This window comes from Cetorhinus maximus, chromosome 21 (genome assembly GCF_964194155.1).
Source record: "Cetorhinus maximus chromosome 21, sCetMax3.hap1.1, whole genome shotgun sequence".
Lineage (NCBI taxonomy): Eukaryota > Metazoa > Chordata > Chondrichthyes > Lamniformes > Cetorhinidae > Cetorhinus > Cetorhinus maximus.
Window position 1 is genome coordinate 31,028,422 of NC_135899.1, and position 21,797 is coordinate 31,050,218.

A 21,797-nucleotide genomic window follows, 5' to 3' on the forward strand; every position below is an offset into this window, starting at 1 on the left:
GCTGAATCGCCCACACTGAGCTCTCGCTACAGGACCCACTCCATGAACCCCCTCACTGAGCTCTCTGCACTCGACCCAAGTCCTGTTCCTCAGTTACCCCTGTGCTCTTTGACCTCCATTGGTTCCCAGTCAAGCAACACCTCAATTTTAAAATTCCAATCTGTCCACAGCCTTGCCCCTCCCTATTTCTGTAATCTCCTCCAGCCCCACATCCCTGTGAGATATCTGTGCTCCTCTAATGCTGACACTGTGAGCATCAGGAATTATAATCACCCACAATGGGGGCTGTGCCTTCAGCAGCCTCGGCCCTTAGATCTAGAATTCCCTCCCTCCACCTCTCAGCCTCTCTGTAAAACATTCCTTAAAAGCTGCTTCCCTGAGAAAGCTTGTGAGCATTGACCTGTGTGGCTCAGGGTCATCCTTTGTTTTATAATGTTCCCCTGAAGCGTCTTGGGGACGTTTCATTAGGTGAAAGGTGCTATATAAATATAAGTTGTTGTTTCTGTTTTCATACAGCCAAACTCTTAACCTGTCTCAGTTTGACCATCTTGGTAACTGGTGACAAAAGTCTCTTTATGCATTTAATTGGGTATTTTTCTGAAACTAACCAATCATTCACCCTCTGGTTCTGTAATCAGGAAATTATCAAAGTGCAAGTTAAACAGTAAAATGGATCCTCGATAAACTTGTTATTTTTGTTGTTTTTCCCCAGTTTATAAACAGTATTAGTTTCTCCCTCAGAGTGTTTCATTCCCAGTTCCTGATTGGAACAGGGACAGTGGATTCCCAGAATGTTGCTGATCCTTTTCTCCATCTCCCTGTGTATTTCCTGGGTCTCTCCCGGTAAGTACAGAATTCAGCCCTCCATTCTCACTCTCACTCTCTCTCTCTCTCTCTGGGGTTAATTGGAATCTTTTGGTGAGAGTTTGAAATGGGTGATGTTTGATCAGCCGTCTGTTATACAGCCAGCCTGATATTTTACACCATTGAAGTCAGCACAGTCTGTAAGACTCTGATGGGATTTGTGTCCAGCTCTCCTGACAGCAGGATGTAGAAACACCGAGAGCAGAGAAGCTGGGAGCAAATGGAAAATGCTTCAAATGGACAATTTTAATTTTCACATCGATTGGGAGAATTAAAAGAGTTTCATTACTCCTGGTCTAAAGTCTTCAAAACACTATGTGGAGGAGAAGGATAATCCAGGATCAGCTGTGATGCCCTCCCAGTTGAATAGACCAGGTTATCTCAGACCACCAACATCCTCCTGACCCTGTATAAAGGGGTGATTAAAAAGCTCTGTGAGGGACAGTGGAGACCCTGCTCTGGATTGTCCATCACCCTGTTTGACAGTCAGACTGTTCATACAGTGACTGTTCCTCCACTATGGTATCACACTTCATCCTCCCAAATATTCCTGTTTCTCTTCATTTCAATCCGGAATTCACTCACACCACTTGTTCCCTGGTTATGACGATAAACAGTAGACATGCCCTCCGGTTACCCTGAATTCCTCACTCCAGATGTTCCCTGGTCAGGAGGGTCTCCTCAATATCTCTCTCCAGATCTTCCCTGGTCAGAAGAATCTCCTCAATACCTCACCCCACATGTTCCCTGGTCAGCTATGCCATGTTAGTGATAGACCGGGTGTATCCCAGGTTACTGTTCCAGGTTAGTGATAGACTGGGTGTGTGACAGGTTACTGTTCCAGGTTAGCGATAGACTGGGTGTGTCCCAGGTTACTGTTCCAGGTTAGTGATAGACTGGGTGTGTCCCAGGTTACTGTTCCAGGTTAGTGATAGCCTGGGTGTGTCCCAGGTTACTGTTCCAGGTTAGTGATAGACTGGGTGTGTGACAGGTTACTGTTCCAGGTTAGTGATAGCCTGGGTGCGTCCCAGGTTACTGTTCCAGGTTAGTGATAGACTGGGTGTGTGACAGATTACTGTTCCAGGTTAGTGATAGACTGGGTGTGTCCCAGGTTACTGTTCCAGGTTAGTGATAGACTGGGTGTGTCCCAGGTTACTGTTCCAGGTTAGTGATAGACAGGGTGTGTGACAGGTTACTATTCCAGGTGTGTGACAGGTTACTATTCCAGGTTAGTGATAGACCGGCTGTGCCCCAGGTTACTGTTCCAGGTTAGTGATAGACTGGGTGTGTGACAGGCTACTGTTCCAGGTTAGTGATAGACCGGGTGTGTCCCAGGCTACTGTTCCGGGTTAGTGATAGACTGGGTGTGTGACAGATTACTGTTCCAGGTTAGTGATAGACTGGGTGTGTCCCAGGTTACTGTTCCAGGTTAGTGATAGCCTGGGTGTGTCCCAGGTTACTGTTCCAGGTTAGTGATAGACTGGGTGTGTGACAGATTACTGTTCCAGGTTAGTGATAGACTGGGTGTGTCCCAGGTTACTGTTCCAGGTTAGTGATAGACAGGGTGTGTGACAGGTTACTGTTCCAGGTTAGTGATAGACTGGGTGTGTGACAGGTTACTGTTCCAGGTTAGTGATAGACCGGTGTGTCCCAGGCTACTGTTCCGGGTTAGTGATAGACCGGGTGTGTCCCGGTTAATGTTCCAGGTTAGTGATGGACTGGGTGTGTGACAGGTTACTGTTCCAGGTTAGTGATAGACCGGGTGTGTCCCAGGCTACTGTTCCGGGTTAGTGATAGACCGGGTGTGTCCTGGTTACTGTTCCAGATTAGTGATCTTCTGTTTAATACTCTAATGCCTAGATTGTGTCCCAGACTCTCCCACGTGCCCACACTGACTCCATCGGGTGTCTGAGTGACTCTGATTCCAGGTTTATTCCCTGTTCTGAGAGGCTGCAGCATCTAATTCTGACCCAGTTTAATACGATTGTGTATAATATCAGACAGGATTCTGACATTGTGATAAAGTGGTGGATTATTGGAGATTGTCAGTGTGGATGGGCCTCACTTTGATCAGGTGTTCGTGTGTGGAAATGTTTATTAACCCATCCCTTTAATTGTTCGCTTCACAGACACTATATCACTCACCGTGATGTGCACTGTCGCCTGCAGCATTGAAGATCTTCCTGAGGTCACTGGTGTTGCGATGGTCAATGGAGTCCAAATCGGTTATTATGACAGTAATATCCGGCGGTGCATCCCCAGGCAGCAGTTCATGGCTGAATATTTGGACAAGAAATTCTGGGACCGTGTCACAGATCTGGCACTGTCACATTCAGACCAGGCAAAGGAGTATCTGAATAACATAAAGAAGATGTCAAACCAGACATCCGGTGAGATCCGGCAGATAGACACTTAGCGTTGATTGTCCTCATTATACCCATGGTCACTCCACTCAGTCCATCTCCCAGCACTGACCCTGGGTCACTCCACTCAGTCCATCCACCAGCACTGACCCCTGGGTCACTCCACTCAGTCCATCTCCCAGCACTGACCCCTGGGTCACTCCACTAAGCCCATCCCCCATCCCTGACCCCTGGGTCACTCCACTCAGCCCATCCCCCAGCTCTGACCCCTGGGTCACTTCAGTCAGTCCATCCCCCAGCCCTGACCCCTGGGTCACTCCACTCAGTCTATCTCCCAGCACTGACCCCTGGGTCACTCCACTCAGTCCATCTCCAAGCACTGACCCCTGGGTCACTCCACTCAGTCCGTCTCCCATCACTGACCCCTGGGTCGCTCCACTCAGTCCATCTCCCAGCACTGACCACTGGGTCACTCCACTCAGTCTATCTCCCAGCACTGACCCCTGGGTCACTCCACTCAGTCTATCTCCCAGCACTGACCCCTGGGTCACTCCACTCAGTCTATCTCCCAGCACTGACCCCTGGGACATACGGTCCAATAATCATTGAAAATTCCTCTCATATTTCAACTTAATACTAGACCCCCTTTCCCCTCTGAGCAGACTGTGACTCTTATCCCCAATTTCTATCTGGTTCTTTTTCTCCTTTCCCCTCTGATCAGACTGTGACTCTAATCCCCCATTTCTATCTGATACTAGATCCCCTTTCCCCTCTGATCAGACTGTGATTCTAACCCTCCATGGAACCATAGAAATGTTACAGCACAGAAGGAGCCCATTCGGCCCATCTTGTCCATGCCAGCTCGAGGATACCCAGGTGCCCTTTCTAATCCCACCTTCCTGCACCCGGCCCATAGCCCTGTAGTTTACAGAACTTTAGGTGCAGTTCCAGGTACTTTTTAAAAGAGTTTAAAGTTTCTGCCTCTACCACCAACTTGGGCAGCGAATTCCAGACACCCACTACCCTCTGCGTAAAAAAGTTCTTCCTCATGTCCCCCCTACACCTTCTGCCACTTATCTTGAATCTATGTCCCCTGGTTCTAGAATTCTCCATCAATGGAAACAATTTTATCCTGTCCACTCTATCTATTCCCCTCATAATTTTGTACACCTCAATCAAGTCTCTTCTCAGCCTTCTTTGTTCTAAGGAAAATAACCCCAACCTATCCAATCTCTCCTCATAGCTACACTTTTCTAACCCTGGCAACATTCTTGTAAAACTCCTCTGCACTCTCTCCACAGCTATTACGTCCTCCCCGTAATGTGGTCACCAGAACTGCACACAATACTCCAGTTGTGGCCTCTGCAGTGTTTTATACAATTCCAAATTTATATCCTTACTTTTATATTCTATACCTCTGCCAATGAAGGAGAGCATTCCATATGCCTTCTTTACAACCTTGTCTACTTGAACTGCTGCCTTCAGGCACCTGTGTACTTGTACACCAAGATCTCTCACTTCATCTACCCCTCTTAGTATATTCCCATTTATTGTGTAATCCCTGTAACTGTTTGACCTCCCGAAATGTATGACCTCACACTCCTCTGTATTAAAATCCACCTGCCACTTTACCGCCCACTCCACCAACCCATCTATATCGTTTTGGAGATTATGGCTGTCCTCTACACTATCCACTACTCGGCCAATCTTTGTGTCATCTGCAAATTTCCCAATCATGCCCCCCACGTTCACGTCCAAATTGTTAATATATAACACAAACAGCAAGGGTCCCAACACCGAGCCCTGTGGAACACCACTTGAGACAACTTTCCATTCGCAAGGGCATCCATTGACCATTACCCTTTGTTTCGTGTTACAAAGCCAACCTTTTATCCACTTTGCCACATTACCCTGAATCCCATGGGCTTTTATTTTCCTGACCAATCTGCCATGTGGGACCTTGTCAAATGCCTTGCTAAAATCCATGTACACAACATCCACTGCACTACCTTCATCAACCCTTCTTGTTACTTCCTCAAAGAATTCAATCAAATTTGTGAGGCAACACCTTCCTTTAACAAATCCATGCTGACCATCCCTGACTAGTCCATGCCTTTCCACATGACAGTTAATCCTATCTCTCAGGATTGATTCTACTAATTTGCTCACCACCGATGTAAGACTAACTGGCCTATAATTGTTTGGCATTTCCTTTGATCCCTTTTTAAACAATGGCACTATGCATTTCTCCAGTCCTCCGATACCTTCCCTGTATCTAGTGAAGATTGGAAAATCATCCTCAGAGCATCTGCTATCTCCTCCCTGACTTCCTTCAGCAGCCTCGGCAACAATCCATCTGGCCCTGGTGACTTATCAACTTTCAAGGATTTCAACCCTTTGAGTACTTCCTCTCTCTTTATGACTATCCTGTCCAATATCTCACAGTGTTCCTCCTGGACTACTATATCTACATCCTCCCTTTCCTTTGTAAACATGGAGACAAAATATTCATTCAAAACCCTTCCCACAGCCTCTGCATCTACACACAAGTTTCCATCTTCATCTCTGATAGGTCCCACTTTTTCCTTAACTAACCTTTTAGCATTAATGTATTGGTAAAACATCTTTGGGTTATCTTTAACTTTACTTGCTAATCTTTTTTCATACCCTCTCTTTGATTTCCTTATTTCCTTTTTTACTTCGTCCCTGCACTTCTTATATTCGTCTAGGCTCTCTGCAGTTAGTTCTTTGTGCCTATCGTACGCTTTCTTTTTCTGTTTGATCTTCCCCTGTATTCCTCTAGACAACCAGGGAGGTCTAGATTTGGCATTACCACTCTTATTTTTGTAGGGGACATGTCTACTTTGTACAATTAGGATCTCACTTTTTAGTGCTTCCCACTGGTTTTCCACTGTTTTATCCTCCAGCAGTGCTGTCCAGTCCACCTCAGCCAAGTCATTTCTCATTTCTGCACAATTTGCCTTCCCCCAGTTCTAGACTTTTACTCCTGCCTTATCTCTGTCCTTTTCCATGGTAATGCTAAATCTAACTGAATTGTGATCACTGTCCCCGATATGGTCACCAACTGTCACTTCACCCACTTGCCCTTCTTCGTTCCCCAAGACTAGGTCTAGAATTGCATCTCCTCTCATTGGGTTTGTCTCTAATTGGTTGAAAAAATTTTCCTGGACACACTGCATGAATTTTTCTCCCTCAGTGCCCCTTATATTGTTTGAATCCCAGTTGATATTAGGATAGTTGAAGTCTCCTACTATTATTACCCTCTTGTTCTTACAAGCAGAAATTTGTCTACATATTTGTTCTTCTATTTCCCTTTCACTATTTGGGGGTCTGTAGTATACTCCCAGTAGTGTGACTGCCCCTTTTTTATTTCTAAGCTTAATGCATAAAGCCTCGTTTGTTGACCTATTTAGTATATCATCCCTTCTCACAACTGGAATTGATTCTTTAATCATTAGTGCTACCCTCCCTCCTTTTTTATCTCCTACTCTATCGTGTCTGAAGACTTTATTACCAGGGATATTAAGCTGCCAGTTTTGTCCCTCCTTTAGCCAGGTCTCCGTTATAGCAATGACATCCTGCTGCCATGTGTCTACTTGTGCCCTTAACTCATCTACCTTGTTTGTAATACTCCTTGCATTGAAGTATAAACAGTTTAATCCCGTCAATTTCCCTTGCTGGACACTTTTTAAACTTTGCTTCTCCTGTAACTCCATGTCTATCACAATGTCCCTAGCTAATGTTCTACCTCCATTTTTCTGATTTGAATCTGACCTATCTGATCCTACTCCTGGGATCCCATCCCCCTGCCACACTAGTTTAAATACTCCCCAATAGAACTAACAAAAGCCCCCGCAAGGACACTGGTCCCAGCTCTGCCTGGGTGCAGCCCATCCGGTTTGGACAGGTCCCACCTTCCCCCAGAACCGGTCCCAGTGCCTCAAGAATCTGAATCCCTCCCAACTACACCATCTCTCCAGCTACGTGTTCATTTGGTCTATCCACTTATTCCTGCTCTCACTGGCACGTGGAACTGGGAGTAATCCTGAGATTACTACATTTGAGATCCTACATTTTACTACATTTTATCTCCTAACTCCCTGCACTGAGCTTGCAGGTCCTCATCCCTTAGTTTCCCTATGTTGTTGGTACCAATGTGTACCATGACCACTGGCTGCTTACCTTCCCTCCCCAGAATGTCCTGCAGCCGCTCCGTGACACCCTGGACCCTGGCACCAGGGAGGCAACATACCACCCTTGATTCACGTTTGCGGTCACAGAAGCCTCTGTCTGTGCCCCTAACTATTGAATCCCCTATCACTATAGCCCTGCCACTTGTTTTCCTCCCGCCCCTCTGAGCAGCAGAGCCACCCACGGTGCCGTGAATTTGGCTGTTGCTGCTTTCCCCTGAGAGGCCATCCCACCAACAGTATCCAAAGCGATATATCTGTGAGAGAGGGGGATGACCACAGGGGACTCCTGCACTACCTTCCTGAGTCTTTTACTGTTCCTGATGGTCACCCATTCCCTTTCTGCCTGTGTAATCTTCACCTGCGGTGTGACCACCTCGCTAAACGTGCTATCCACGACTTGCTCAGCATCGCGGATGCTCCACAATGAGTCCACCCGCAGCTCCAGCTCCGAAATCCGGTTTGCTAGAAGCTGCATTTGGATACACCTTCCGCACACATGGTCGACAGGGATGCTGGAATCGTCCCACATTTCCCACATCCTGCAGGAGGAGCATATCATGGGTCTGAGATGTCCTGCCATGACGTCCCTCTCGATTAAGCTAGTTACTCCCTTAAAAATATGCTAGGGTAGCTCGGGGCCTTATTTATGTTAGCTAGGAATCTTATTTCTTGACTAATTATACTTGTACAGTACTACTCTATACTTTTTTTTAGCTCCTATCTCAGTATTAAGCAATGAATAACTTTCATAGATTGAAAAAAAACTCACCAGATTTTACTCACCAATCAGCTGCTTTTTAAGAAAAATCCACTTGAGTATCCCTCTCAGGTCTGCTGCACTCCTGAAGGTACTGCCTCTCCCTTTCTTTTATTTTTGGTTTGAGGAGGAGGGAGGGATGGAAACACTACAGCAATGTAATGTTTGGGGCTATTCCGTTCTTTGACAGTGGGTCCTCCTCGATCCCCTTCAGAGTCGCAATGCCTGTGGTGACTTCTCCCAGAAAGCTTCAGTCACATCTCACTACCACCCTCTGTTGGATCCTCTTCCTCCTGTTGAGTGCAAGAGTCCTTCTCCTCGATCCCCTTCTGAGTCGCAGTGTCTGTGGTGACTTCTCCCAGAAAGCTTCAGTCACATCTCACTACCGCCCTCTGTTGGATGCTCTTCCTACTGTTGAGTGCAAGAGTCCTTCTCCTCAATCTCCTTCAGAGTCGCAGTGTCTGTGCTGACTTCTCCCAGAATGCTTCAGTCACTTCTCACTACCACCCTCTGTTGCATCCATTTCTATCTGGTACTAGATCCCCTTTCCCCTCTGTTCAAACTGTTGGTAACGTTTCATTAACAATCGATTATTGATTATTGATCTTTGTTTGGTCACTGAAAGGAATTCACATTTTCCAATTGATCATGATTGTTGATGTCACTGAAGACGGCTCCATTAAGAGATCGATGCGGTTTGGATTTGATGGGAAGGACTATATTAGTTTAGAGCCAGACAGAATGAGATGGGTCACAACCAATCACTTTGCAGTGTGGGTTAAAGAGAAATGGAATTCCGATGAATCCTGGAACAAGTATTGGAAAAGACGTCTAGAAGAAAGCTTTGCTAAGTATTTGCTGTTGCATTTCCAGACTGGAAAGGAATGTTTCCAAAGGAAAGGTATTTATTTCAGTTTTGTTCCCATGTTCTGTTTTAACTTCACTGGTCTATGAAAGCGTTCTCCCATTCCATTCAGTGTCTGTCTATTGTTTGTGTTTTCACCCTTTCCCATTACAGTTCAGCCTGAAGTGTTCATCTCCAGAAGTGAGCCCAATAGTCAGTACAAGCCGCTCACTCTCTCCTGCCTGGTTACTGGGTTTTATCCTGTAGACATCGAGGTGAGCTGGCTAAGGGATGGAGAGGTAATGTCTGAGACACTATCCTCGGGGGTTCGACCCAACCACGATGGGACCCATCAGATCCAGAAAGAGATTGAAATAAATGCTGGGGATGAGGATCAATACTCCTGTCAAATTGAACACTGCAGCCTGGCAGAGACCCAGCTCTATCAGTGGGGTAAGGAACTGTACTAGATGTGCGTGCGCGTGTGTGCGCGCGTGTGTCTGTGTGTGTGTGTGTGTGCGCGCGTGTGTCTGTGTGTGTGTGTGTGTGTGTGTGTGTGTTTGTGTGTGTGCATGTGTCTGCGTGTGCATGTGCGTTTGAATGTGTGTTTGCATGTGTGCGTGTGTGTGTGCGTGTGTGTGTGTGTGCGTGTGTGTGTGCGTGTGTGTGTTTATGCAGACACACAAGCATCATCTGCAGACTCGCAAATTGCACATTGAGAAAATCTATCACTGACCACACTGAAAGCTAAAGTCTCTACTCAGCAGCTTCCACAGAGTATTTGTTGACCAGGTTCTGAATCCCGAGACTAAGATCATGCTTCATCAGACAGCAGTGATCCCTGCTCTCCTATATGCTCTAGAGACTTGGACAGCCTACAGCAGGAACCTCAAAGCACTGGAGAAGTATCAACATCAGTTCCCTCACAAGATTCTCCATATCCAGTGGCAAGAATGGCAGAGCAACAGCAGTGTGCTCTTCCGAGCTAACATACACTGCATCAGAGTGCTAACCCCTCAAAACCAGCTCCGCTGTGGATGGAGGATCATATACCAGAGGACAGCAGAAATCCTTGAGTGAAATCTTCAAAGCATCCGTGAAGAGGAGAAACATCTCACTGAATCACTGGAGAGCCGGACTTGTGATCAACTAAAATGGAGAAGGGTTAATTCAGAAAGGCACTGAACACATTGAGAGACTTTACCAGGAGCCAGGAGAGGCAAAGTCGAAGCATTAGAGCGAGAGAACAAACACCTCTAAACGCTTCATCTACCTGATTGTTCTTCAAGCACAATCTGTCCCTCATGTGGCAGAGGCTGCAGATCGCACATTGGACTTATCGACCATCTCAGAACCCACTGAACTGGAGTGGAAACAAGTCATCCTCGATACCAAGGGACTGGCTAAGAAGAGCAATATAGCAACAGGACTAAGCCATTCAACCACTTGAGTCTACTCCACCATTCATTGGGATCCTGACTGATCTGTACCTCAGCTCCATTTACCCACTATTGCTCCATATCTCTCACTGCTCTTACCCAACAAAAATCTCCCCATCTGAGTCTGGAAAATTTCAGTTGACCCCCAGCTCCCACAGCCTCTTGCTGGAGAGAGTTCCAGATGTCCACTGCCCTTTTTGAGAAGAATCGCTTCCTGATTTCACTCCTAAATGACCTCATTCTAACTGAAGATGATTCTCTCTTGTTCTGGATTCTATCACCAGAGAAAATAGCTTCTCTCTGTCGACTCTATCAACTCCCTTTATCATTTTAAACATCCATATCAGATCATCCTTCACCCTGTTAAACACAAGGAAATACATGTCCGCTTTATAGAACCTGTCCTCATAACTGAACCCTCTGAGCTGTGGGATCATTCTGCTGAATCTACACTGTTCCCCCTCCAAGGCCAGTATATCTAATGTGAGGTTTGGTGTCCAGAACTGAATGTCATTCTCCAGATGAAGTCTGACCAAAGCTCTGTACAACTGAAGCATCATTTCCTCACTTTGTGTTCAAACCCCCTTGAGATAAAGGACAACAACCCATTAGCCTTTCTGATTGATTTTTTATAACAGTGAACGAGCTTTTAGTGATTTGTGTAATTGGCCATCCACATCTCTGATTTTTTACAGCTCCTAGACTCTCAACATGATGAAAATATTCCAAATTATTGTTCCCAGATTTAATGTGGATGATCCCACATTGGGGATAACTGTGGCAGATGGAATTCACTCATTTAATCTGTCAATCTCCCTTCACTGTGTCTCCTAACTTAGTGTCATCAGTAAACTTGGATATACAACTCTCTGTTCCTGCATCCAAGTCTCCAGCACTGTTTTTTCAGTAATACTAATTTCCGTCAATTCCTCCTTCTCATTAGACCTTTGGTTCCGTAATATTTCTGGGAAGTTATTTGTGTCTTCCTCAGTGAAGATAGAACTAAAGTATTTGTTTACTTGCGCTGCTCCCATTTCGGACTGTAAGGGACCTACATTTGTCTTTACCAATCTTTTCCTTCTTACGTACTTCTGGAAACTCTTCCAGTCCTCTTTTATGTTCCTTGCAAGCTTACTCTCAAACTCTATTTTTCCCCTTTTAATCAATCTCTTGGTCTCCCTTTGCTGAATTCTAAACTGCTCCCAATCTTCAAGCTTGTTACTTTTTCGAGCAACTTTCTATGACAGTTGATCCTCTTTGGATCTAAAACTAACCCTAATTTCTTTTGTTAGCCATGGTTGGGGCTTTTTATGTTGTGTTTTTGTGCCAGAAAGGAATATATAACTCTTGCATTGCATGCATTCATTCCTTCAGTATTAACCATTGCCTATTCACCATCATGCCTTTTAATGAAGTTCCCCAGTCTACCTTAGCCAACTCATGCCTCATGATTTCGTAGTTTCCTTGTTTAGATTTAGGACCCTAGTTTCAGTTTGGACTACTTCACTTTCCTACCTAAGGAAGAGTTCTATCATGTTATGGTCACTGTTCCCTAAAGAACCCTGCACAAGACTATTTACTAACCCCATCTCATTGCAAAATACCAAATCTAGGAGAGCCTGTTCACTAGTTGGTTCCTCGACACACTGATCTGAAAAAAAATCCTGTACATGCTCAAGGAATTGATCCGTCACAGTATTATTGCTAAATCGGTTTGCCCAGTCTATATGTAGATTAAAGTCACCCATGGTTACTGTAGCACACTCATTACTTGCACTTTTAATTTCCTGTATGGAGGCCTAGAGACAACTCCCACTAATGTTTCCCACCCCTTGTTGCTACTTAGCTCCGCCCAGACTGATTCTAAATCTAGATTTTCTGAGCCAATATCCTCTCTCACTATTGCACTGATCTCATCCTTAACTAACAACGCCACTCCACCTCCTTATCCTTTTTGCCTGTCCACCCTAAATATTGAGTACCCTTGGATATTCAGTTCCCAGCCTTGGTCACCTTGCAGCCATGTCTCCGTAATCGCAATCATATCGTAACCGTTTACATCTATTTGCGCTGTTAATTCATCTACCTTATTGCGAATGCTCCATGCATTCAGATCCAGTGCATTTAGAGTTGCCTTTTTACACATCTTTTTTGTACTATGGCCCTATTTTCTACTAGCCCTTGTTCCCTCTGCCTTCCACTTTGACTTTTTATTTTTCTGTCTTTCATTCTATCTTTATTTCCCTCTCTTGTGTCTCCCCACTCAGGTTCCCATCCCCCTGCCAACCTAGTTTAATCCCTCCCTCACAGTACTAGGGAATACCCTGTGAGAATATTGGTCCCAGTCCTGCTGGGGTGCCAACTGTCCAGCTTGTACAGGTCCCACCTTCCCCAGAACCGGTCCCAATGCCTCAGGAATTTAAATCCCTCCCTCCTACAGCATCTCGCCAGCCATGGATTTGTCTGATCTATTATCCTAATCCTGATCTCGCTAGCTCATGGCACTGGGAGTAATCCTGAGATTAATACCTTTGAGATCCTGCTTCTTAATTTATTTCCTAGCTCCTTATATTGCAGGACGTCATCTCTATTTTACCGATGTCATTGGTACCGATATGGACAACGATCTGGCTATTCACCCTCCCCCTTCAGAAAGTCCTGCAGCCGCCCAGTGACATCCTTCACCCTGGAACCAGGGAGGCAATAAACCATCCTGGTGCCACAGAAACATCTATCTGCTCCCCCTACAATAGAATCCCCGATCACTATTGCTCCCCCACTCTGTTTTCTCCCCTGCTGTGCAGCTGAGACACTCATGGTGCCACAGACTTGGCTCCTGCTGTATTCCCTTGAGACACCATCTCCCCCAGCAGTATCCAAAACGGAAAAGCTGTTAGAGAGGGAGATGGACCCAGGGGGCTCCTGCAGTACCTGCATCGTGCTTTTACTCTATCTGGCAGTCACCCATTCCCTTTCTGTCTGTGCACTCTTCACCTGCGGTGTGATCACCTCACTGTTGTGCCATCCACGAAGATCTCAGCCCTACAGACGCTCCACAGTGACTCCAGCTGCTGCTCCAGATCCAAAAAGCGGAATTCAAGTAGCTGCAGCTGGAGACACTTCTTACACATATGGTCACCATGAAATCTGGAAGTGCCCCTGACTTCCCACATTGCACAGGAGGAGCATTCCATGTGACTTAGCTACCCTGCCATGACTTACCCTTAAATTACTCTCTTTCATATTACTTCCACTAGTTTAGAGAATATTAAGGGCTGGAGAAACACTCACCAAGTCCTACTTACCAAGGTCGCTGCACTTCTGTCTGAGGAAAGGTTGAAACTGAAAGGATCACCTCACCCCTTCTTCACTGAACTCCCTCATTCAGCAAACTTCAACTGAAGCACTCAAATGCAGCCAAAGACAGCACTCAGTGCAGACAAGGTAGCACTGTAGATGGATCTGGGAACAGAGAGACAATCCTCATGTTATTAAAATGTATTTCAGAAATCCCAGAAAAGAGTGGACAACTCCTGCATCCTGGAATTGTAACAGGATTAGTGATCGCTGGAATTTTTATATTCGGGATAATTGGAGTGTTCATTTGGAAAAGACAACGGAGAGGTAAGAATCCAAGAGAGGGGAATGTAGAACTGAGGGGACAGAGTGAGTGTGCGGGAATCTCCAGTACTGGGAGTACAGGACACTGAGAGGGGAGAGTGAGAGAGAGGGGAATGTGGAACTGAGGGGACAGAGTGAGTGTGGGGGAATCTCCAGCACTGGGAGTACAGGACACTGAGAGGGGAGAGTGAGAGAGAGGGGAATGTAGAACTGAGGGGACAGAGTGAATGTGGGGCAACCTCCAGTACTGGGAGTACAGGACACTGAGAGTGAGAGAGAGGGGAATGTGGAACTGAGGGATAGAGTGAGTGCGGGGGGATCTCCAGTACTGGGAGTACAGGACACTGAGAGGGGAGAGTGAGAGAGAGGGGAATGTGGAACTGAGGGGACAGAGTGAGTGTGGGGGAATCTCCAGTACTGGGAGTATAGGACACTGAGAGGGGCGAGTGAGAGTGCGGGGAATGTAGAACTGAGGGGACACAGTGAATGTGGGGGAATCTCCAGTACTGGGAGTAAAGGACACTGTGTTGAATGGAAATGATTTAATTCCCACACACAGATACACACGTATAAACACGTCTTGTTCCCTGTCTGACCCTTCTTTGTGTGATCAGCCCAGACCGGGTCTAATATTGATCATTAAACCCACCACACACACTCACATCCTCACCTACTGAATATCGATGGAATGGGAGAGATCGACAGGATCTCCATAAAGTGTAAGTATGGAGGGGTGTGTGGGAATGAGTATTTCTTACACAATCTCCATTCCCTCACACTTGTTGTGTTCTCACTCTCTGATAATGGATTATTCCCCATTCTAACTGACATTTATTTTGCTTCTGCAGATTCACCAAGTGTCACCTACACAACAGCTCAGAGTAAGTGACTGAGGGACAGATTGTTGGGAATGAAATAGAAGTTGTAGAATTACATTCTCCTGGGAGTAACTCAGGGTTACACAGGGGGGAACCTCACCCTCCTCTCCCTCACCCTCAACTCCCTCACACCCTGCTCCCTCACACCCCACTACCTCACCCTCCACTCTTTGATCCTCCTCTCACTCTCTCTTCACTCCCTCAACTCCTCTTGCTGATCTCTCCACTCCCTCAGCCTCCACTCCATCATCCTCCACACCTTACTCTCCACTCACTCAGCTTCACTCCCCTACCCTGCACTCCTTCACCCTGCACTCCCGCACCCTCCACTCCCTCCATCCATTCCTTCACCGTCCACCCTATCTGTACACACACAGTCTCCACTCCCTCACCCTCTATTCCCTCATCCTTCATTGCCTCACCCTCCCCTTCCTGACCCTTCTATTTCCTCAGCCTCTACTCACTCACCCTTCATACCTCAACCTCCACTCACTCACCCTTCACGCCTCACCCTCCTCTCACTCACCCTCCACTCCCTTACCTTCCATCCCCCCAGCGACCTCCCCCTCACCGTCCCCTCTCTCACCATCAACTTGTTCAGCCAGACTCTCACCCTCTACTCCCTCAACCTGCACTCTCTCTCCCTCCATTACCTCACCCTCCACTTTCTGATACCTCCACTCCCTCAGACTTTACTACTTTGAACAGTTAGGAGCTAAATTAAAAAGCAGAACCTCCAAGGTAATAATCCCGGAATTACTACCTGAGCCACGGGCAAACTGGCAATTGGTAAATAAAGTCAAGGAGTTAAATGCATGGCTCAGCGATTGGCGTGGGAGGAATGGGTTTCAGTTCATGGGGCACTGGCATCAGAACTGGGGTAGAAACTAGCTGTTCCAGTGGGATCGGCTTCACTTGAACCATGCTGGGACCAGTGTCCTGGTGAATCAAATAACTCGGGCTGTAGAGAGAGCTTTAAACTAATTAGAGGGGGGAGGGTTCTGGAAAGGGGATACGTAGGCTTACAAAGCAAAACAATATGGCAGCCTTGCAGGGCAGCTATTTAGGTAATGATACCCAGAGTGTGACAAGAAGGGACAGAGGGTACAAACATTAAAAAAAGCAGCAAATAGCGTCAAAGGGGTAAAAAAATTGTAAAAAGGCAAAATTAATGGCTCTTTACTGAAATGCACATAGTATTCAGAACAAAATAAATGAATTAACAGCAGAATTAGAGGTTAGAAACATTGAAACATAGAAACTCAGAGCAGGAGTAGGCCATTCAGCCCTTCGAGCCTGCTCCGTCATTCATCATGATCATGGCTGATCATCCAACTCAATAGCCTGTTCCCGCTTTCTCCCAATATCCTTTGATTCCTTAAGGTTAATGGGTATGATCTTATTGCCATTATGGAGATGTGGTTATAAGGAGGTCAAAGCTGGGAACTAAATATTCAGGGGTATGTGACTTTTTGAAAGGACAGGCAGGAAGGAAAGGGGGTTGGGGTAGCTTGTTGGTACAAGATGGAATAAGTACGAAAGCAAGAAAGGATCTTGGATCGGAAGATGTAGAATCCATATGGGTGGAGAGAAGAAATAACAAGGGGAAGAAGGCTCTGATTGGAATAGTCTACAGTAGCTATACTGTAGGACAGAGAATAAATCAGGAAATAATGAGGGAATGTAAAAAAGGTAGTATATTAATCATAGGCAACTTTCATCTCCATATTGATTGGAAAAATCAAATTGGCAGAGGTAGCCACGAGCAAGAATTCATAAAGTGTATTCTGGACAATTTCCTCGAAGAATATGTTGTGGATCCAACCAGGGATCGGGCTATTTTGGATCCGGTAATCTGAACGAGGCATGTTTAATAATTGACCTCAGAGTCAAAGATCCCCTGGGAAACAGTGACCATAACATGGTGGAATTCAGAGTTCAGTTGGAGTGAGAAACTTAGTTTAGAAATATCTTTACTAAACTTAAATAAGGATAATTACAAGGAAATGAGGGCAGAGTTGGCTGGAGTGGACTGGGAAAGGAGTTTAGCAGAAAAGACGGTTGGTGAACAATGGCAGACGTTTAAGACAATAGTTCATGACTCACAACAAAGATATATCCCAGTGAGGAAGAAAGATTGTAGGAGGGGGATAAACCAACCATGGTTAATCAAAGAAGTTCAGGATAGTATCAAAGTGAAAGATAAAGCATTCAATGTGGCAAAGATTAGTGGTAAGCCAGATTGGGAAAGTTTTAAAAACCAATAGAAGATGACAAAAAAATAAAGAGAGAGAAAATAAACTTTGAGGGTAAACTAGCAAGTAATATAATAGCGGACAGTAAGAGCTTCTTTAAATATATAAAAAGGAAGAGAGAGGCCAAGTGAACATAGGCCCCTTGGAGAATGAGGCTGGGGAAATAATATTGGGGAACCAAGAAATGGCAGAGGAGTTGAATAAATACTTTGCATCAGTCTTCATAGTAGAAGACACTAATAGCATTCCTAAAGTACTAAATAATCAAGGGGCAAAAGGTGGGGAGGGAATAAATACAATAACCATCACTAGAGAAAAAGTATTGGAGAAACTAATCGGGCTAAAGGCCAATAAGTCACCTGGATCTGATGGGTTGCATCCCAGGATATTAAAGGAAATAGCTGCAGAGATAGTGGATGCACTGGTAGTAATTGTCCAAGAATCCTTAGATTCTGGAAAAGTCCCAGAGGATTGGGACATGGAACACCCTTATTCAAAAAGGGTGGCAGACAAACAACAGCTAACAATAGGCCAGTTAGCTTAACATCTGTCATTGGGAAAATGTAGGTGTCTAATATAGAGGATGTAGTAGCAGAGCATTTAGAAATACATAATCTAATCAAGCAGAGTCAGGATGGCTTCATGAAGGGGAAATCATACCTGACGTATTTATTTGAATTCTTTGAGGAGGCAACAGATGTGATATATGTGGATTTCCAAAAGGCATTTGATAAGGTACTACACATAAGGCTGCTTAATAAGATAAGAGCCCATGGCATTGGGGGTAGTATATTAGCATGTGTAGAGGATTGGGTAACTAATAGAAGACAGAGAGTTGGGATACAGGGGTGCATTTTCAAAATGGGAACCTGTAATCAGTGGAGTGCCACAGGGATCAGTGCTGGGGCCACAATTATTTACAATATTTATTAATGACTTGGGTGAGGGAAGTGAATGTACTATTGCCAAGTTTGCAGATGACACAAAATAGGTGGGAAGGCAAGTGGTGAGGATGACACAAGGAGTCTACAGAGGGATGTAGACAGGTTAAGTGAGTGGGCAAAAATTTGGCAGATGGAATTTTATGTGGGAAAGTTTGAGGTTATGCACTTTGGCAGGAGGAATAGAGGAGCTGAATATTATTTAAATGGAGAAAGACTGCAGAAAGCTGCAGCACAGAGGGATTGGGGGTCCTCGTGCATGAATCCCAAAAAGCTAGCATACAAGTTCAGCAGATAATAGGGAAGGCAAATGAAATGTTGGCCTTTATTTCAAAGGGAATGGAGTATAAAAATAGGGAAGCCCTGCTAAAACTATACAAGGCACTAGTTAGACCACACCTAGAATACTGTGAACAGTTTTGGTCTCTTTATCTAAAGAAAGATACACTGGCATCGGAGGCAGTCCAGAGAAGGTTCACTAGGTTGATCCTGGGTATGGAGGGGTTTTCTTATGAGGAGAGATTGAGTAGGTTGGCCCTGTACTCAGTGGAGTTTAGGAGAATGAGGGGCGACCTTATTGAAACATACAAGATTCTTATGGGCTTGACGGGATAGATGCTGAGAGGCTGTTTCCCCTTGTGGGAGAGTCTAGTACCAGAGGGCATAATCTCAGAGTAAGGGGTTACCCATTTAAAACAGAGATGAGGAGGAATTTCTTCTCTCTGAGGGTAGTCAATCTGTGGAATTCTTTACCGCAGAGGGCTGTAGAGGCTGGGTTGTTATGTATATTCAAGGCTGAGATAGACAGATTTTTAATCAGTAAGAAGATCAAGGGTTATGGGGAAAAGACAGGAAAGTGGAGTTGAGGATTATCAGATCAGCCATGATCTCATTAAATGGTGGAACAGACTCGATGGGCCGAGTGGCCTGCTTCTACATCTTATGGTCTTATGGTCCCTCACCCTCCACTTGCTGTCCCCTCTATTCCCTCAGCCTCCACTCCCTATCTATACACACTCAGCCTCCACTCATTCAGCTTCCACTCCCTCAACCTCCAATCCCTCACACTCCACTTGCTGTGCCCTCTATTCCCTCACTTTCCACTCCCTATCTATACACACTCAACCTCCAAACGCTCATCCTTCATTCCCTCACCCTTCAATTCCTGACGCTTCTATTCCCTCAGCCTCCATTCCCTCACCCTTCACACCTCTCCCTCCACTCACTTACCCTCCACTTACTCACTCCCCACACCCTGTCTCTGCACCCTCAGCCTCCAGTCCCTCACCCACCTCTCCCTCATCCTCCACTCCCTCTGTGCTCATTTATCATGTGTGATCCAGTTTAGTTAATGCTGGGAGGTGATTGAATCCTGGGCCCGGTGAGTGATACAGAATATCTCACACTCTCAAATTTTATTCCATTTCTCACATTCTGTTTTTATTTTCACAGCTTCTGATCTCTCCATTCCAGAACCTTCCTGATTCAGTGAGTGACATTTCAATATTTCCTCCATTGATATTGTTGTAACTTTTTGACTCCCCCCCTGACCCTGTCTCACCCTCCCAGACACTGTTAAAACCTGTCAGACTAATTTCACTGCCCTCCTGACCCTGTCTCACCCTCCCAGACACTGTTAAAACCTGTCAGACTAATTTCACTGCCCTCCTGACCCTGTCTCACCCTCCCAGACACTGTTAAATCCTGACAGACTAATTTCACTGCCCTCCTGACCCTGTCTCACCCTCCCAGACACTGTTAAAACCTATCAGACTAATTTCACTGCCCTCCTGACCCTGAACCGATTGCCCTGTTTATGTCCATTCCTTACCTCGTGGGTTTACTGTGTTCCACTGCAGGACATTCCCAGATCCTCATTGATGAATAACTGGATTCGCCTGTTCTAGTGTGAACATGGACATCATCGTCCATCCTTCCATATCACAGCAGACACACAGAATCACAGCTCATTGTTTACACTGAGTTCTTTGATGATGGAGATCTATTTGTCCTGGGAATGGGTTTCCACAAATTGAACAGTGGATCCTGGATCCACCCGGTTGGGATCCTGATTATTCAAGTGAGACTTTCTCAAGTAGCGTTTCCATCCAGTATCCACAATGTGATAGCTCTCACAGTCGAAGGGAACTTCAGGGATGATTTTCCCTCACACTTTCTTATCGTCAACAACTTGTTCAGGTTGAGTGATTGACCTGAACAGAGTAAATGTCGTGAGGCAACTCAGAGAGACACATTTTATATTGATAGAAGCTGATCTATTTTGCACTTTCTGTAGTGTCAGATTTACACTGTTATATAATGTACATGTATAAATTGTATTAATAAAATATATTTACGGAGATGAAAATCATTTATATCCTCAATGTTTCACTACAAGTGCTGATAATTGTGGTTTGTTGTCAATAAATAATTGTCAGTAGTTGACTTGTCTGAATTCTTCTTTACTGATTTCACAAGAAAGGTTTAATTCATTCACTCAGCAGCTTGTGGGTCTTGGAATGGGCAGTTGTCGGGGTTCAGTTCAAGGTGAACTGGGTGAGTTCATACCAAATGGCAGCATCATTCACTGCTTTCCATCAGCATTTATTCAATAGTTTACAGACAAGAAGGTGACAGAGCAAAAGACAGACGAGAGGAAGACGTGTCATAACTTTAGTGAATCAAACTTCAACACATTTGCCAGTGAGGTGGAGGTGAAGTGTCTCCAGTGTCTCAGTAATGAGAAGTGTGGGCTACCGAGTAAAGTTAGTGTCTTGGTGTGGAAGGAGGTGACAGAGAGTGTGACTGCTAACTGCACTGTTCCATGGTCCGCACAGCAATGTTGAAAGATATGGAATGAGTTCACACAATCTGACAGGGTTTGTAGAGTTCTTGCAGTTTTTCTCATTTAAATGTTCATTGAAGATTTAATGGGTAATGAAGTGAAGATCCTGTTAATGGGTTTATGGGTTGGTCAGGGGTGGATGATGTCGAGTGGTGGGAAAATTCAGTTGCCATTGGAGACACACTCACTGAGGGCATAATCATCCCAGATTTGACACTATGTGCAGTAGTGGGTGGGAAAAGGACGTTTTACCCACTGGTGGCAATGGTGGCTTTTCACGCTGTATCGTCCCAATCCTGCGTCACTAATTATGTATTCCCGGGAAACAGGCCGTTTGGATTGTGGGCGGGTCTCATTCGCCCGCCACGCCATCACCTCACCACTTCATCACAATGGGCACCATATTTAACGTGTAGCCGCGTGCACAGCTGTTTGTGTGCCCTCCTGGTGTGGTAAACCAAGCATGGTGAGTATAGAACCAATACTAACTGGGCGATAACCGAAACATGGGAGATGATCCTCATCACTTGGTGTGCCTGTACATTCCAACCCCAATTCCAAAGGTCTTCCCAACAAGCGGGGGTATCTATTTGCTGCACATGGTCAGTGTTTTAACCCGTTGTTGCAGCGTATAGCATGTTATTGTACCCATTAGGCTCATCACTGATATCACAGGATCATAGGATCACACAGTGCAGAAGAGGCCCTTTGGCCCATCGAGTCTGCAAGTGAGAAGCACCTGAAGTACCTACCTAATCCCATTTACCAGCACTTGG

The 21,797-nt window shown here is 45.5% G+C and overlaps 1 protein-coding gene across 1 annotated transcript; it reads left to right on the plus strand.

Annotated features, from left to right (window-relative positions):
• Positions 1 to 637: 637 nt before the first annotated feature.
• LOC144695826 (class I histocompatibility antigen, F10 alpha chain-like) lies at positions 638 to 20,616 on the plus strand. The gene is made up of 8 exons (XM_078566844.1): positions 638 to 843; positions 2,994 to 3,254; positions 8,824 to 9,099; positions 9,217 to 9,495; positions 13,989 to 14,105; positions 14,951 to 14,983; positions 19,629 to 19,664; positions 20,036 to 20,616. Exons 1-7 carry the CDS (start codon positions 792 to 794, stop codon positions 19,658 to 19,660), a joined length of 1,050 nt encoding a protein of 349 aa, XP_078422970.1. The 5' UTR covers positions 638 to 791; the 3' UTR covers positions 19,661 to 19,664; positions 20,036 to 20,616.
• The last annotated feature ends 1,181 nt before the right edge of the window (positions 20,617 to 21,797 follow it).

What these genes read in the sequence shown, in the direction of transcription:
- LOC144695826 (XM_078566844.1), top strand. Translation starts at nt 792, where the DNA reads ATGTTGCTGATCCTTTTCTCCATCTCCCTGTGTATTTCCTGGGTCTCT. An exon ending in TATTTCCTGGGTCTCTCCCG is followed by an intron (nt 844 to 2,993) that starts GTAAGTACAGAA and finishes TTCGCTTCACAG; the next exon opens with ACACTATATCACTCACCGTG. An exon ending in GGAATGTTTCCAAAGGAAAG is followed by an intron (nt 9,100 to 9,216) that starts GTATTTATTTCA and finishes TTCCCATTACAG; the next exon opens with TTCAGCCTGAAGTGTTCATC.